At 35.0% G+C, this 17,845-nt stretch overlaps 1 protein-coding gene across 2 annotated transcripts; it reads left to right on the top strand.

Moving 5' to 3' along the window:
- Positions 1-13,359: 13,359 nt before the first annotated feature.
- LOC129245025 (uncharacterized) lies at positions 13,360-14,445 on the top strand. 2 transcript variants are annotated; one of them, XM_054882974.1, is made up of 3 exons: positions 13,360-13,923; positions 14,008-14,156; positions 14,212-14,445. In XM_054882974.1, exons 1-3 carry the CDS (start codon positions 13,482-13,484, stop codon positions 14,284-14,286), a joined length of 666 nt encoding a protein of 221 aa, XP_054738949.1. In that variant the 5' UTR covers positions 13,360-13,481; the 3' UTR covers positions 14,287-14,445. The 2 variants fall into 2 exon arrangements, with proteins under 2 accessions (XP_054738949.1, XP_054738948.1); XM_054882973.1 differs by having other exon boundaries at positions 14,005-14,156.
- The last annotated feature ends 3,400 nt before the right edge of the window (positions 14,446-17,845 follow it).

Genomic DNA, 17,845 nt, shown 5'->3' with positions numbered 1-17,845 from the left:
GTGCGAGTTGGAAACGGGAAACGATTGAAATAAAATACGCTCTATTTTTCAAATCTATATTTGAAAGCTAAATTAATAGTACATTTCATTTTCAGATTTTTTGGAACTTTGAACTTTCTTTCAATATTCACTTAGGTTATTTTAGATTAAGATTTTTGGAACTTTCTTTCAACATTCACTTAGGTTAGTTTAGATTAAGATGGCGGCGAGGAGACCTATCGCCTTTCCGATGGCATATTCGCCGGATAATTGCAATAAAACCAATCAGCGTAGTTGAAAGTTGTGGGTTCTGCAAGTAGTTGGATAAATTTGGCAGTAAATTGTACTCAAATGATCCCAGTGTAGCTATCCTTTTCCGCAGCGAAGTTACGTAGAATGTGCTCAACTATCTTCTCTTACTTTTTCTCCCTGTAGATTCTGCAGTACCTATTTGCAGCCACATCCAATTTTCTGGCTAGGGAGCTAATAAGCCCAGTAAGAGAGGCGATGCTACTCGTAAGTAAATGTTCACTTTTTAAACTAAATAAACTATAAATTATTTACGAGCAATTTCATAATTTTATGTTGAACAAGTAAGGAAGACTAAATTCGGTCTGGACCGAACTTTAAATATCCGCGCCCACACTGATAGAGTAATTCGAGACAACATTCCTGTTGTTATAAATAGTCAAAAGCTACAGAAAAAACTTCTAGAAACAGAACATTTCACCCTAAATAAAACCATTGAAATCGCAGTGCTGTCGAATCAGTAGAGAAATACGCAGACGAAATGCAACAACAGAACAAATACTCAGAAGTAACTTATATTAGTACCTACAAACCCTATTTGATATATGGAATGATTTGAAGTTGCCTTGCACATTACATTCGAAAATACAAAAAAGTGTAAAAAGGGAAATCCCGAAATGGCAAGGCAGGGTGCATATTCAAATTCGAATATTCAAATTCTGATGTTCCTTCATTTTCTTACATCGCTTGAATTAACCAATGCGCAATAGCTTTCTAGTCACCACATAGTAAAAATAAATGTCTTTTTTCGCTTTTTCATTCTACGGGGAAATTTAATGGTATAGGCTCTTAAGAAAGTTTCTATATGAATGCCTCAAAATTTTATATATATACATGAATGCCTTATCAGTTTTGTGCAATAATATCTGTTTCTTTGTCTCTCTGAAATTGAATATTCTATTAATTATTTTCGTAGTTACCTTCCAGGTCTTTCCGTGCATTGAACTGCATCGCATTCAATATTTATGTGTCAGTAGTCAACTGTGTGGCTGTGAGCGCCTAAATGCCAATTTTTTAATTGTGTTAATTTCTCTTCCACGTCGGTTTATCTCACTTGTTTTTTCACAATTGAAATCTGAGTCGAATTTATTGTAGGAACTGTAAAAATTTACTTGTCTGTAAATTTGTTGTATAAATTCGATTAATTTCACAAAAATAAATATTTATTATATTTTGCTTATATTAAAAGTGGTCTCAATAAATACGTACGAATGTAGTATGTATAATCGTGCAGACTTAATTAAAGATTTTCTATAAGTATATACATAGTTCATTTGTATGTGTATGTCTATGTGCTTAGATTGTAGATATTTGGCGGCTGTTTGATTATAAAGGATGCAGATTGTTATATTTTTTTTCTAAACAGCCTTGTATGAAGTAAAGTGATTTTACACACTACATAAAAAATCTAAATACATCATAACATACATATCTATGTGCTAAATCGTTTTCTATTGTATTTTGTGTTTTCTGCCTGTGGAGTGTTTGCAAAGAAATACTTGGGAAAATGGTGGAAATGTAATTCAATGGATCACATTAATAGTATATTAATTTTCAAAGAATGCATTAAAATATTCAATGTTAAAAATATATATAACTTTATTTTAATTAGCATTTAAGACTAACGCATACAATATAAAAGTAACACCATTGCCATCAAACGGAACGTTTCAAAATATATATGACGTGTGCTCAAAAAGTATCGTGAATTTTTAATTTTCGCAGATGGATTTTCAAAACGATGGATCAAAGAACTTGTATCAAATTTTGTGTGAAAAACGAAACGTGTGTGTGCATTCCGAATGTTAACTGTGTCATACGGAGAAGCTACTTTGGACAAAAGGAACCTTTATCGGTGATACAAAATGTTCTCAGAAGCCGAGAAGATGTGAACGACGAAAAGCATGCCGGACGCCCGAGCACGTCAACAACAGACGAAAAAATTGATAAAGTGACGAAAATGGTATTGACCAATCGTGGAATCACCGTTAGAGAAGTTGCTGAGGACCCAGACATATCGATTGGGTCGTGTCCGTGCCATTCGATTTTTTTCAATGATTTGGGCATGACTCGGGTCGCCGCAAAATTCGTACCAAAATTGCTCAATTTCGACCAAAAGCAGCATCGCATGAACATTGCTAATGAGATGTTGGACTCTGTCCGCAACGACCCAAATTTGCTCCAGAGGGTCATAACTGGTGATGAATCGTGGGTTTATGGTTATGACTTGGAAATCAATCATCTCAATGGAAGCTGCCGCATGAATCAATACCGAAAAAAGCGTGCCAAGTTCGGTTGAATGTATAAGTTTTGCTTAAACGTTGGCACAAGTGCAAAATATCTCATGGGGATTACTTTGAAGGGGACAAAATAGATATTAACGAATAAAAAAATAATTTTTGAATAAACACAAAATTCGCAACACTTTTTGAACACACCTCGTATGCCATACTTTTATGCGTTGTTGCCACCTATCAAAAAAATGAATAGCCTTCTATCATTGAATTTTCAAATTGAAATGTTGGATGAAATTCCTGTCTACAAATAAGTATGTATGCATTCGAGTATATACTCGTATACATATAAATATGTATATATAATATATACATAAATGAATTTATGTTAGTGTGTAAACAACTTCCGCTTATCTATATGTTGAAAATAGTTCAACGCGTAGCACAATACAATATTACGACAGTGTGATCTATGTATACTATATGTTCGTAAGACAGCACTGTCACCCGTCTTAAAAACTTAAATTAGAATGGTTGTAACCATAACTTTTTTATAATATTGGTATAAAACAACCGTAGATATAGTAAAATAACTCATGATTGCAATGGGATGAAAATTTAAGTTTAACACAATTCTTCAGATCTAGCAATCCAATTATACCGTTACTATACAAAATATTGCAGGTGTTTATTTTGTAGTTCCACTTGAAATCGTGGGGCTGATTTGAATTTTTAGTTTGAATACAAAATCGCAGGTGAATATAAATTTATTTTGTTAGTGTTTTCAGTGCTAAACTCAGAGGTATATATTTGTGTTTCTAATATAAAGTATTGTTCATGTGTAGTTAAATAAGTGCCACGCTCCGCATTAATTATTGTTTTCAGTTCAATTTAATAAAACATCAATTGGCGCAGCCGTAACTTCAATTTAGTGAAAAATTATCGTCTCCAACAAACCGACGATCAGCGAGCAAGTCGGATTGAAATGAATCGACAACGAATGCCGCAAGCCCGATTGACGCAGACGCATGAAAAGGCAGCATATCGAAATGTAGTTGACAGCTAGTAATGGAGAAATTTAGAGCGTGCTTAGGTCTGCTACAATTCTAGATACAATTGATTACAGTGTGGAAAATTCCATCTCTATTGGATCAATGAGCTATTGGTCCTCACTGGAAGGCAATTCAATTTGGAGGTGAAGTGGCAGGATTATGTTGTGCGATTGGCAAAATTAAATTACCGCCATGGATTTTCCCACCAAAACCATTGCTTGAATTGGTATCGGATCAAAAAGTTCCCGGAGAAACCGCCAGGTGTAGCTCTAAGTCAATTGATTTGAGTTATATTTCTTTTGTTAGGTTGCTATATCTATGATTAATATTCCTATCGAAATTGCTTGGCATTTATAAAAGTTATGTCGCCTTGGCGGCCGCCGTAGCCGAATGGGTTGGTGGGTGATTACCATTCGAAATTTACAGAGAGAATGGCAGGCAATGGCAAACCTCCGAGTGTATTTCTGCCATGAAAAAGCTCCTCATAAAATTATCTGCCGTTCGGAATTGGCTTGAAACTGTAGTTCCCTCCATTTGTGGAACAACATCAAGACGCACACCACAAATAGGAGGAGCTCGGCCAAACACCCAAAACGGGTGTACGCGCCAATTATCTATATATATATATATGCCGCATTGAGTGAACCTACTTATGCACGTGTTTTCGATTTTTTACACTTTTAAAAATTGATTTGAATTTGTAACAGCGAGTTCGTATTAAATTTTGCGTCAAAAATTTGTTCAATGGTGCGAAAACTTTAGAAATATTGGGAAACTGTTTTGGTATTGATTCTCTAAAGAAAACAGCTTTCTACGAGTCGCATGAACGCTACAGAACGAGGATGACAAATGCAGTAGCAGGCTGTCGTCATTGAAAACTGAACAAAACATCAATAAAGAATGAAGATCAGTAACCGCATAAACCTTCAGCTGGCAGAGAACTTGAACATTGCTTATAGATCCATTCAGGATATTCTAGTTAATGAATGGGGTTTGTGCTGTGTTGTTGCAATGTTAGTCCCAAAAGATTTGAATTTTATGCAAAAATGAGACCGCGTTGATACCGCCAAAAACATAATTTCCAAGGCTGAAACCGACCAACATTCATCAAACTCATTATTACTGGAGACAGCGCGTGGGTTTATGAGTGCGGCAATCAATACAGACATCAGGTGAGTGAGTGGAGAGCTCCGAATGAACCGAGCCCAAAACAAACACGTCGGTTTAAGTCAAAAAGCAATCAATGCTCTCGGTTTTTGTGAAATAGAACGGTATTGTACACAATGAATTTTAGCCAGAAGGTCGGCTAGTTACTATGACTATTATTTGGGTGTAATGAGACGGTTACCTGAGGCGATTTGTCAAAAAAGAAAGGCTTTATATGAAAGCCACTCGTGGAATTTGAACCATGATAACTCTCCATCGCACAGTTCCATCATTTTCCGTGATTTTTTGAACGAAACGAATAGCATCTAACAGCCTTCGAATACACTTAATATGCCTCCCAGCGATTTTAAAACTGTTTGATTGGATCAAACAACCACTAGAAGGAACGCGTTTTAACAGTTGAAAGGAAGTAATGGAAAAATCGAAGATGGCTCTGATGGCTATGCCGAAAATAGAGTTCCAGAAATGTTTCGACAGCTGGATCAGACGCTGGCATAAGCGCGTTGCAGTTGGTGGGCTGTAATTTGATGGCGATAATACCACTTTTGAGGAATAAACTTGTATTTTCAGTTTTCCGAATATATTCTGGGAACTTTTTGATCAAGGCGGTATAACAATGAAGTGAAGGCTATTTTAATTCAACATTCAATGTAACTGTTTTTTTTAATACAATTGAGTTTCATTACCGTGAAATTACATCGATCTCTCCTACCAAGGATGAAAAAAGTTCATTGCTACATGTTAAGTAGATTTAGATTTTATATGCACTGGATAACAGATAACTATAGCACTTTCTCGAATGCTTATACTTTGGTTTTTTTTATTTATTTAAAATAATTTCTATTAATATATAATGCGTTTCATAAAAAACAAGCAGTACACAGAACATTTTGTCCAAAAATCAAGAAAATTCTACAAATTGACATTTATGAAAAAAATATATCCAGCACCTATGTATAAAAAAATTGTCAAACACAAATTCGATTTTTGAGAGATTCGTTTTTCGTAAAACTATTATAATTTCCTATGCAGTATATATTTTTAACTTAATCCATTGATGCAATTTGAAGTAAGAGGAAAAGGGGCTTAAGTTTATTCCCTTTTTGAAAAGGTAGTAAAAAATTGAAAAGAGGACGATGGGAACTATAGAATAATTTTATGTTAGTTTATGAATGGTACTTAATAATTTATATTTTTCACTTAATCATTCTCGTGGATTTGTCATATGTCTGGTGAATATGGTGAGTGTCGGAGCATTCCGAAGTTCAAGTCATGTAGTTTTGCCATTGTTCTGACTGACTTGTAACACGGTGCGTTGCCTTGTTTTTGGTCAACAGTCAGCAAACCCGGCACCCACTTCGAACAGAGCTTTCTCATAGTCAAATTCTCATGTAATATACATACGTTCTTTTGATATCTTTACGATGTCAGCTAACTCACGCAACTTCACTTTTCGATCATTCAATCATTTTCATTGTTCCACTTGAATGGTATTTTTTCCCAAGAAGCAGTGTAAAATTAAAACACGAAATTCTTTTTGATTCTTTGTTTTGAAAATAATAAAAGTATCGTCACTCTTAGCCCCATACCTCACGAACCATTGAATAGAATATCTTAACATTGTTTAAGTTAGTTATGCTTAATTTCCTTTCTGCCTTTAAATTCAGATTCTCCGTTGGCGTCTGTATAACTTTTGCTCGTCAGTTTACACTCAATTTCACTGCTCTCATTTTCTCAGAGAGTAGCGAGGACGCAATTTACATATACCAAAATTAAGATTTCGTATGTTGACAACAGTTTTAATGCCTGTTGATTTCAGAAGAAAATAAATTGTGCCGAACTAAACGGTGAACTGTTTAAGTTTAAATAAATAAAACAGTAAACGTGCGTACCAGAAGCTGGGTAAGGGCCAATCAAATAAAAAAAGACTTTGAATACCTCACTCATAGCGTGTTTTATTGCATTCCAATATTGACCCGCCCTTATTAGACTACCCTTTGCTAATTAAAACTTTTCTGTAGAATACTGTAATATTTTACCTATTTGGATAAGGCATTAATCTATAATGGGCTCTTACAGGGATCAAGTTTTTGAATTTTAGTTACCCTCAACCTCACAGTTACTTAGCTCTTCAAATTCATTGGCCATTGGCTCAGGTGTTCATTAAAATTACAGAAAGTTTGATATTCTTGCTTCCCAGATCATCAGTTAAGTCTAATGCTTGAAGACTGAGTTATGTAATAAAAAGACTTGAAAAAAATTATCCAAAATCAACAAGATAAATCCGAATATGATAATATGTTACACGAACGGTTCCCTCACGGAAGCAGCTGTAGGGGCAGGTGCCTATCGGTAAAAGATGCTCCAATGCGATAGGTAAGAATATAAATATATTTTGACCGGAAGTCTACACTGTAGAAAGATGTGATTTAACTTTGAACGCAACTATATCTGCAGAGTTATAGCTATTCTTACTGATAAGCCGACAGCAATCAAGGCTCTTATAAGCTCTTTACGGGCAGGTCAATTAACCGTGAAAGGGGGCGGCCTCCCAATTTACATGCCCAGAGCTATTTTGTGGCCTAGGAAATGGTAACTTCCTTTTTTTTTATCCAGTAAGTAGAGAAAAGGCAAGGAAGATCTTACGGGAAAAACCTACCGGGTTTATTTCAATCAAAATGAGTGACCGATTTAAATATTGTATGAAAATAAATAAGAATAAATTGATAATCATCGCCGGAACTCTAAAAGGGTATTGAAGATTGAATTATCACCTTACTCTTCTGGAAATATACTCTTGCAGGTTCAGTAGTGATGAAGTAAAACTGTATACTTGGCTGCCGTCACGCCTAAGAGTGATGTATAAGCGAGAGACAACCCAAATATACATATGTTACCACAGGAGTAAAGAAAAGTCAATAAACTAATAAAAAATAATATACTAGAATTTTTTTCTTTAAAACTTGCGTCTTTCTTCTCAAAATTTTTCTTTTTTCTTTCACCTGGTCTAAAAGATTACAATAATATTTAGAATTTATTGTTTACCAGTTTGTAATTAATCCACAAACATAGTTCCTTTCGCATCTCAAAAACCTAGTTCTAACACCATGTTGGCCGAGAACCTGGTTCACATTCCTCTTTAGCCTCTTGTTTTGATTTAACATCATGGTGATAGACTCAAGTCTCATCCATAAATCGACGCACAAAATCTATTTTATCCTTCCGTAAACGCTCTAAATGTTACTAAGCAAGTCGCATTCGAATGTGATTTTGTTTCATTGCTAGCGTATGCGGCACCCAAAATATTGTTTACACTACCCAATGAAAAGCCTAAGACTTTTACTAAAACTTTTTCAGTCACTCGACGATTTTCCAATACTATTGGTGGTTGTGGACATTCTTGACGTGCATCGTATTCAAGGTTTGTATGACCACGTTCAAATTCACCTTTCTACTGTACTAATTGATGGTCAGAAATAAAAATTCAATCACTGTACGATACTTAATTTTCGCCATTGTAGAAAATACTCTGATCCATCGATACTAAATTCCCTGTAAACAAAGAACGAATTGTCAGAATGAAATGAAACTTTACATACGTTCATATGAAGAGTATACCAACATAAAAAAGCAAAAAAATTGGGCTAGCAGCAACGCCCTCTCTTATCGAAGCGTAAAACTTTTTGAACTACCTAGTATGTGACAAACATGCATACGCTGTTGGTAGTAGAGATTTTCTTCAGCTAATAAAAATAGTAATTAATTCAATTATTAGTGGGGGAAATATTTGTTTCCAATATGTTGAAATGTAAGTATAATAAATTTTATCTTATTATCGATCAGAGAAAAAGTAATAGCTTTCAGCTTCATATGATATCATGTAATCTGAATTTACAATGCGTCATTGCAAGGTTAATCGAGAATGGAATTCCCCACAAAAAATATATCAGAAATGCCTTCAATCTTTAGCCCGCAGGCGTCACATTAATTAGATCGATTAGAAATTATGAAGTTGTGCTAAAAATGCACGTCGAAAAATCAAGCATTTGTATCTGTGCGAGTATGTAGAAGTATACAACGTATGTACGTATGCAGGTACAAATGTGCTTGTTTATAGCAGCTTTGCATTCCACACCACATTTGTGGGTAATAATTTGTGCGATGGACGGCTGTGTGTTCGTAGTTTGTATGTACACAAGCCTGAAGTGATAATTAATATTTGAATATTATTATATTATACTTTATAAGTGTTGTGAAAGGAGAAAAATAACTGTAAAATTATAAAATTAAGTATTGCTTTCGTTGAAGCTTCTACGCCATGCAATTATTTGAACTTTCTACTGAATAGGTTACTTAATTAAAATAAGAATTTGTTGACGCTGTGAAATTCCTGGGCTAATATTAAAATAATAATAGTGGTAGGAATTTTAAGTACACATTCTGCTTTCTTTTGTATTTTTCTGCCGTATTATGAATTTTTGTCTAAGGCTTATTTTCCAGGTTTCATCTTACATTGATAAGGTCAAATCAGTTGTTTGTAGTTTTATTCACAGTACGCTCGATAGTATCTTGCATTCCGCCATTTTTAACGGTCTGGAAGAGGCAGTGTGCGCTTAAATTTCAGTCAATCATATTTTGCTTAGGAGTAAATGCATGCATTTTACGAGCTCCTTGCTACCATATATGAATAGCTCACTCGGCAGCCTGTCGATTGTCGCAGCTTTGTTGTTCTTTAGCTGCGCTATTGCTAATCGTACTTCGTCATGATCGGTTAATGGAACGATAGCCATCGTATCAACAATTGAGGGACCGGGGTTTTTATCTCCTCTGTGACATGCACTCTTGTCATGTACTGGTAAGAGAAAAAAAAAATAGTATGGACAACAAAGGTTGTACCATCCGTCAAATATCGCAATTCGAGGTCTTGAAGCTATCCACATAAGATTTTAAAATATATATGTGCACAGTTTTTCATATGATTTTATTAGGACTTATCGAATTTTGAATAAGTGTATTCACAAAGAGAAATTCCATTAACCATTGGTTTTAACGAGTCGTCTTTTTGAAGAGTTTTAAATTTGGGTAGCCGCTAAAATAAACTGCTACCACCGTAGAATTGACAACTGTGAGCTTATTTTAACTCAAATATTGGGTAGACGAAAAACTCTTTTCGTATTTTGTCAATAGATGTCGTTGGAGTCATCTATCTCCAGTACTACCAATCACATTGTGTCATATCATATGGTGTTAGAAAAGTGACATTTTAAGCTTCATTTAACCAAAAAAAATTAAATTCGGAGAAGTTGAAAAAAAGTTATAGCTGTTCAAAAATGAGTGAAAATAATGAAGAAATTCGCTATATTTTGCAATTTTTGTATAAAAAAGGGAAGAATGCCACGCAAGCCACCAATGAAATTTGTGAAGTTTACGGAGACGATGCTGTATCAGTTCTTGTAGCACAACAATGGTTCGCTCGCTTCCGTTCTGGAAATTTCGATAAGAAAGATGCACCTCGCTCCGGTCGACCTATCGTTGAAAAAGTCGATGAAATTATGGAAAAGATTGACCAGGACCGTCACATAAGCTGTCATGACATCGCCAAGGCACTAAACATTCATCATCAAACGGTTTTGAACCATTTAAAAAAGGCTGGTTACAAAAAGAAGCTCGGTGTTTGGGTACCACATGAATTGTCTGTGAAAAATTTAATGGGCCGAATTAACATCTGCGATTCTTTGCTGAAACGAAATGAAATCGAACCATTTCTGAAGCGGATGGTAACGGGAGACGAAAAGTGGATTAAATACGACAATAATGTGCGACAAAGATCATGGTGCAAGGGTGGAGAAGCTCAATAAATGGTCGCAAAGCCAGGATTGACGCCTCGAAAGGTTATGCTGTGTGTTTGGTGGGATTGGAAAGGAATCATCCACTATGAGCTGCTCCCACTGATGTAATAATTTCTCTAGAAGAAAAATGGCAAAAGGTGGTCGACCAAAATGGTACATATTTGGTTTAATAAAGTTCATTATAAATATAAAAAACAATATAAACAAAAAATTTAAATGTGAACACAAAAAATGTAAGCATTTTTCAAGCGTTCGTTTAAAATTTTTATCCAGGGATATATTCTTGAAAACTCGATTTTTTGACTGCGGATCGATAATTTCTGAGAGAAGTTGTTGTTGTCGGAAGTTATTTCACCCACGAATGGTTGAAAAAAGTTTTCGAAATGGTCCTTCAGGCTACGCATATACTCCATCCCATCTGCTTACAGCTGATCTAAGTTTTCGGCAAAGCCATAGAGGATTTCATCGCCCGTCTCATTGAATTTATGGCCTTCCAAAACTAAACATTTGGTTGTCATTTAAGAACAGTCACTTTGTCTCGCCGCTTTATATGTTTTCTCTGCGCTTCGCAACTTGAATGCTTCGCGTTTTATAAATTGCTTGAAAGTAAATGAAGTATTTCACCGAAATAAATGTAAATCCATCGTTGGGCAACACAATAAGCCACTTCGTTTCTTTAAGACAGCTGAATGTAAGAAAACATAAGAGCAAGCGTATTTGAAAAAGAATAGAAAAATACAGTTTTTGAACTTATTTTTTAATTCAATTCCACAACAAATGCGAAGATTTGGCTTAGGAATATGACTTCATATATACTGTAATAAAATGTCTATCACCAAATATATGGGGATTATAAAAATTTGTAGACCTTTCTCTAGGTAATATTATTTAGAAGGTATAGTTTAATTTTCAGGTAAATCAGTAAACATATGAGTGAGATACATTTTGTACCTGCACAAAAATTAGTTTTGAAAAAAATACTTTTAACGTTTTAAATATGATGATCACATAATTCTTCATACGCCTTTATCTGCAAGGCGTGTTCCACAAAATCGACAATCTAAACTGATATTTTATTCTACTTCCTTCTTCCATTTCGATATTTCGATTTTCCGGACAGATGTTTATAAAGAAGTTTAAAATCTCGCTTTGAAACACTGTTTCTTAAAACAATGTTGCAAGTTTACTACAGACATTGAAATGTCAACCAAACAAATGCACTGCTGGAATTTTTTTAATGAATATAATTATAAAGCTTATGTCTATGTACTAAATGAGAAAAATTTATAATGCCTTTGGTAGTCATTCTTGAATTTAGTCAATATGACAAAAGTGTAGTCGAAATAATCATACTAAAAGAGTTTTGTTCTTAAGTTGTTGTACCAACAGCCATTTAGTTGGTCGCTTTTTTCGATATAAAAAAAAAAAATAATTTTGGTTTTCCTATAGAGTTGTGATAATCCGAAGCCAATATAAGTTTATCGAATTGGAATATAAAGCGTTTTTCAGTAAGAGCGCTTCAACTTTTTTTTTGAATAAAACACAAACGGTTTGACTTTTTCAACTAATTTTTTTTTTATTATCGAGTTTGAAGTCCAATCGTTGAACCCAATTTTCGACCACTCTTTTGCATAAATCGGCCGAAATTCCAGCAATTTCGCGTTCAATATTGGCTCTGAGCTCACAAATCGTCGCCGGCTTGTTACTGTAGACCAATGACTTCACATAACCCCAAAGAAAATAGTTTAGAGGCGTCAAATCACACGAGCGCGGCGGCCATTCGACCGGTCCATTTCTGGAAATAATGCGCTCATCGAACTTACTCTTCAACAAATCAATTTTAGCGTGTGCTGTGTGGCTTGTGGCCCCGTCCTGTTGAAACCACATGTCGTCTAAGTCCATACCATTCAATTGCGGCCAAAAATAATCGTTTATCATGTCGCGCTATCGAGCGGTATCATTGAGCCAAAAGTGAGCTTCACCACTGAAGATGATTTTTTGGAAAAAATCTGGATCTGGTAGCAGCAATAGAACGATTATTTTCATAAAAAATTTGCACGATTTGCAATCATTGCTCAAGGGTGTAGCGTTCCATGATGAAATGTATACTAATGAAGTTTACAAATGACAAGCGAAAAATAAAAAATATTGCGTCGTTCGCCCTCCCTATAGGAAAAAAGATGAAGCGCACCTATTGAAAAACGCTTTAGAACAATTTCGTAATCCAAAAAATTACAAAAATGGAAAGATGAAATCAATACTTTACGTTATAAAACTTGGCAAATTAAACCACATGGGTACATATAGCAGTTCAAAGAAAAAAAAAATGAAAAATTAAATATAATCAAAATTTGTTGTATGGCAGAGTCGGCCTAGTCTTGCAATAGACGGATTATTTCGGAGTGCCCTCCGAGCCGAATGTCGTTTGAGCATGTCAGTTATTTATTTGAAAGAATCGATGGGTAGCTGTAAGTTAATATCTCACTTCAAGTCTTTGTTTCTATTGACTAAAGGATGTAACTTCCAGCTGGGAAATTTTTTCATTTTCGTACATATTTGCAATGAAAATCTGTTTAGCAGCGCCATAAGCAAATAACTCACCATACAACTTTACCGTGCTGGCGCTCCACTAATCAAGTACATTAATTGTGCTAGTTAATAAATATACTATTATATCTGCTTAGCTAATGAAGTAGAAGCAGTTAGAAAAGAATATAATCTAGCGTGCGATGATGTCGAAATTGTACAGCTCAGTATTGTGCGAGCAGTTGTACCTGTCGAATCGTGCGGAAGACGTGGCGTATACGTGATACAGTTAATAGTGAAGAAATTACAACATTATTAATAATACATACCCATATAGGAATAAACACTGTTCGCGTGCCCTAAGGATGTACACTCTTAATTATTTATACAAAATACTTATTGTTTTGTTGCTTTTCTATACACATCTTGGCTACAGCAGACCGCAGGCAACGGATACAAATACGGAAACTCCGGAGCCTTTGCGCAACGGACGCTATGTGCCTGAATTGCATGGTGGTTATCGAGGCAAGTATATACCTGATGAAAGCGGCAAATATCGTCATGTGCACATACCGTATGACGGTGGCTATGGTGATCGTGGCCTGGAGTATATACATGATGAACCACGTCGCATCAATGGATTTGCTGGCTTGAAATTGGGACCGAAAGATCATTTACGCTTCGCAATAGATTTCAATTACGACGGTAGTGGTTGGCAAATTGTGCAATTTGAATGGCAAAATGACGATGATGAAAACATGAAATTTAACTATAACTATCAGAGTCAATTGTGGCCGGACACAGGTGGTAAGGGGGAGCAGAGATAAATAGTTTCATTCTTTTTAGATATAAAAAAAGTAATGCTTACTAATTACATATTTTTATTAGCAGAGGTCGCTGATGAGACAACTGGTACTGAAGTGGGAAGTAGTAACGTTGAATCGGCCGAAAAAAATACGAACGTGCATGTGTCGGGCGAATACCAAGACAATATCTACAATGTCAGCTATTCAAATGATAATACGCAGAATGCACCAAGTGTAAGAAAATACATATATATTTTCATATATATTAATGGATTTACTTTTCTTTTAGCAAACTAACATCCAAGCAACCATACGAGATGTACTAGACTATATACAAACGAATATATTGCCTACACTCAAATGAGTTTTGAGGTTTTCGTTGGCCGTGAAGTCCTTTCTGATACCTTTACAAATAATTTTAAATGTGACTCGCATTATATATACATATGTGCATACATACGAGTAAACTACTATAGAGTATTGAAATAAATATCCTTTCTTAATAAATGTGTTTTAGCAGAGACTTTCCAACTTTCTGTACTGATTTGGACAAATTTTACATTATTACCATTCTCCGTTAGCTGTTTGGTCGAGCTCTTCCTTCAATCCGTGTTATTGACTTTATTCTACGAATGGAGAATCCTACAGTTTCATGCCGCCTATGAATGGAAGATGGCTTTTTTGTAGCTTGTGGAGGCACCTGCAGCTTCTGGCCGACTCCGAACGGCAGATATTATTTATGGGGAGCTTTTTAATGACAGAAATATACTCGGAGGTTCGCCATTGCTTGCCCAGCGGCGACCGCTTTGGAAGTACCTTTTTCTTCATTTTTGGTATTCCACCGAGATTTGAACGTACGTTCTCTCTGAATTCCGAATAGTAATCGCGCACCAACCCATTCGGCTACGGTGGCTGCCTATAGCAGCGATGGTAATTACCAAGTGAAAAAATAGAGGACTAGATTTTCAGTAAATAGTTAGAAATACTTATATTCACTCTATAATATTAATATGCATATCAAACAAAGCTATTGAAATACATTTCTTTTCTTTTCATTTCGTTCTTCGTGCGGTTTCATAAAAAACCGTAAGAAAATACTTGAACTTTTCTCTTTAGAAATAAAATATTTATTCGCAATGGATACTTTATCGTAATTGATATGGAGAAAAATTAAACAAAATTTTTCTTTCGTTTCATGTGATTTCCATATTAATATTGCACTTACTCTGTAAGTATTTAAAACTATTAATAGACAATTTAGTCCTTTGCTAGTGCTAGTGCTAAAAAAAAACACTTTTTTTTTGAATTGTTTACAGAAATATGGCTTAAGATACTTTAATAAAATCAGTTGCATGTTATTGTACATCTTTTCAATAAGTTTTTAAAAAATATTAATAATAAAATATTGACAAATAAGCCCATGACAGAGATTTTTTGGAGATATGTTGTTCGAGAGGTGCTCTGCGGTGCCAATCGGCATTCGTCGTAGAATCATCTGAAACTAAAAAAGTCGAATTTTTCAGTTAAAATACGACGTAATGCTTCCCCCTACATTAATAAAAATTTTTTTTTTCATTTTTGTAGTTTTGGTGGCAAAAAAACGTAAAACGAGCATTTTTGGCGAAAATTTCGCCATATTTGTAAGTGAAAAACAACCTTAAAAAAAAAAAAATAAAAAAAAAAACAGTGTAGGGGGGAGGTATTTTTGATTTAGAAAACGTGTGCCAAATTTGAAAAGAATCGGTTGAATAGTTTCGGAGTTGTGATTGGCACCGGCTTTTAAGAAGTCGTTTCGGGAAAAACGCGTTTGAAAAAATGACTCTGAGAAATTATCGATGCTCCGCATTCGAGGTAGAGTGCCTACAAAGGCTATAACTTTGAGAGTTCTGCTCCGATCCACTTAAAATTTTTGACACAACATTCTTGAAATGATTTACTATAAGATGAGTGAAGAAAAAAAATTTCGATTTTGTGACCCTACCCCCCCCTTAAAGCAACTTTGATCGAATAGAATTTGACTTAAATCTAAAACTGTTCTTTTAAATAGATAGAGGGCAATTTTGCTTTTACTTAGAGTATTTTCTTTTCCCGAAAATAATGTCACCTTATGAATACTGTAAAAATGTAGAATATTTCCCATATAATATATATATATATATATAGAATAGAACGAGAAAAATTCAGCACTTCTCCAATTGTACATTATTGCGGAATATTATAATGAAATAAGAATAAAAAGTGGTTTCACTGCTGATACTATTTTCGTGTTTGTTCTAGTAATATACTGGTGATTTGACGGTGTATATGTGAGGTCTCGATCGCAGTAGTTGGCATTCATTTGAAGCGTAAAGATCTTTTTTTATCTGACGCCAGAAGTGTCCCATTTGCTGGAAGTCATGCTTCATTATTACCGTTTAAAGAAAAGTGCAGCTGAAACGTGTCGTATTGTGTATTTTGTATTTTGATCACTGTATTTAAGGTAATCACGCTCCATCAAACACAACTTGTAAAGAATGGTTTCGACGCTTTCAAAGTGGCAATTTCGACGTTAGTGATAAAGATCGGGAAGGGGCACCGAAAAAAATCGAAGATACTCAACTACAACAATTATTGGATGAAGACGCATGTTGAACCATTGATGATATGCCTAAAAAGTTGAATGTGGAAAGATCAACCATCGGTAAACGTTTGCACGCGATGAGAATGGTCCAGAAAGCAGGTAACTGGGAGCCACTTCAATTGAAGGAGAGGTATATCGATACCATTTGAACGGCACAAAAGAAAAGGTTTTCTGCATCGCATCGTCACTGGCGATGAAAAATGGATCTATTGTGATAAGCCTAACGTTGAAAAAGTTGGTGACTGTCAGTGGACCCGGTTCATAGACAGCGAGAAAAAATATTCATGCTTCAAAGGTTATGTTGTGCATCTGGTGAGACCAGAAGTGTTCAGAACACTGAAGATGAACACTTCTGGTCCTACCAGATGCACAACATAACCTTTGAAGCATGAACTTCTTAAACCATCTGAAATCATCACTGGCGATCGTTACCGACTGCAGCTAATGCGTTTAAATCGAACTCTCAAAGAAAATCGGCCGGAATGGGACGGTAGGCATGACAAACTGATTTTGCTGCATGATAACACCAGGATACACGCTGCTAAATCGGCCAGAAATATTTAGAGGGACTGAATTGCGAAATTCAAGAAAGGACGGAAACTTGCTCCCAAAGCTTATAGAACGATTTATTTCCACTTCTTTTAACAATTAAAGATTTCGTATAATATGTATTTTGTACTTGTGTGTACAAAAATTAGTTTAGGTTAAGGATGGAACGTCCCACACATTGCCTGTTCAGTACCACAGTTTGAGAAAAGAGAACGAAAATTTTATAGCACTGATGCAGAGTAGAATAAAAGATCTCGATAACATTCACTTAGCCTTAATATTAACACCAAGCAATTCAACTGCTTTCTCTTTGCGTAATTATTTATTTCTCCATTAAAATTAGTGCACTGTTGTTCTGTACCCCATAACAGTGCAGATCGTTGCATGAATCCATATTTACTTTGAGAGTGCTGAAAACATTTGATCAATCGTGTTTCTGTTAAATCTTAAATTAAATTGTGTTGTCGTTCGTATTTACCACCAAATTCAATGAAGAATTAATGATCTGCACTTTATATATCTGTATTATATTTTCTAATCATACCAAATACGCGTATTTGAACATTATTGTATGTGTCGAGTTTTAAAATGAATTTAAAAGTGAATAGTTAATTCCAAAAATTACAACCTCTAAAAATTTTGGTAGTTACGAGTATTCGATATTCCTCATCAGACTCCATTTTAAGACCACAAAACTTGGCGTATTTTACACCAGTGCTTTGTGTATAAAACCTGGTAAAGATTCGTCTTCCCA

This window comes from Anastrepha obliqua, chromosome 4, assembly GCF_027943255.1.
Source record: "Anastrepha obliqua isolate idAnaObli1 chromosome 4, idAnaObli1_1.0, whole genome shotgun sequence".
Taxonomy (NCBI): Eukaryota; Metazoa; Arthropoda; class Insecta; order Diptera; family Tephritidae; genus Anastrepha; species Anastrepha obliqua.
Note: the sequence above shows the minus strand (reverse complement) of the source record. Positions and strands in the feature narration are given on the sequence as shown.

What these genes read in the sequence shown, in the direction of transcription:
- LOC129245025 (XM_054882973.1), top strand. Translation starts at nt 13,482, where the DNA reads ATGTACACTCTTAATTATTTATACAAAATACTTATTGTTTTGTTGCTT. An exon ending in ATTGTGGCCGGACACAGGTG is followed by an intron (nt 13,924 to 14,004) that starts GTAAGGGGGAGC and finishes TATTTTTATTAG; the next exon opens with CAGAGGTCGCTGATGAGACA. An exon ending in ATACGCAGAATGCACCAAGT is followed by an intron (nt 14,157 to 14,211) that starts GTAAGAAAATAC and finishes CTTTTCTTTTAG; the next exon opens with CAAACTAACATCCAAGCAAC.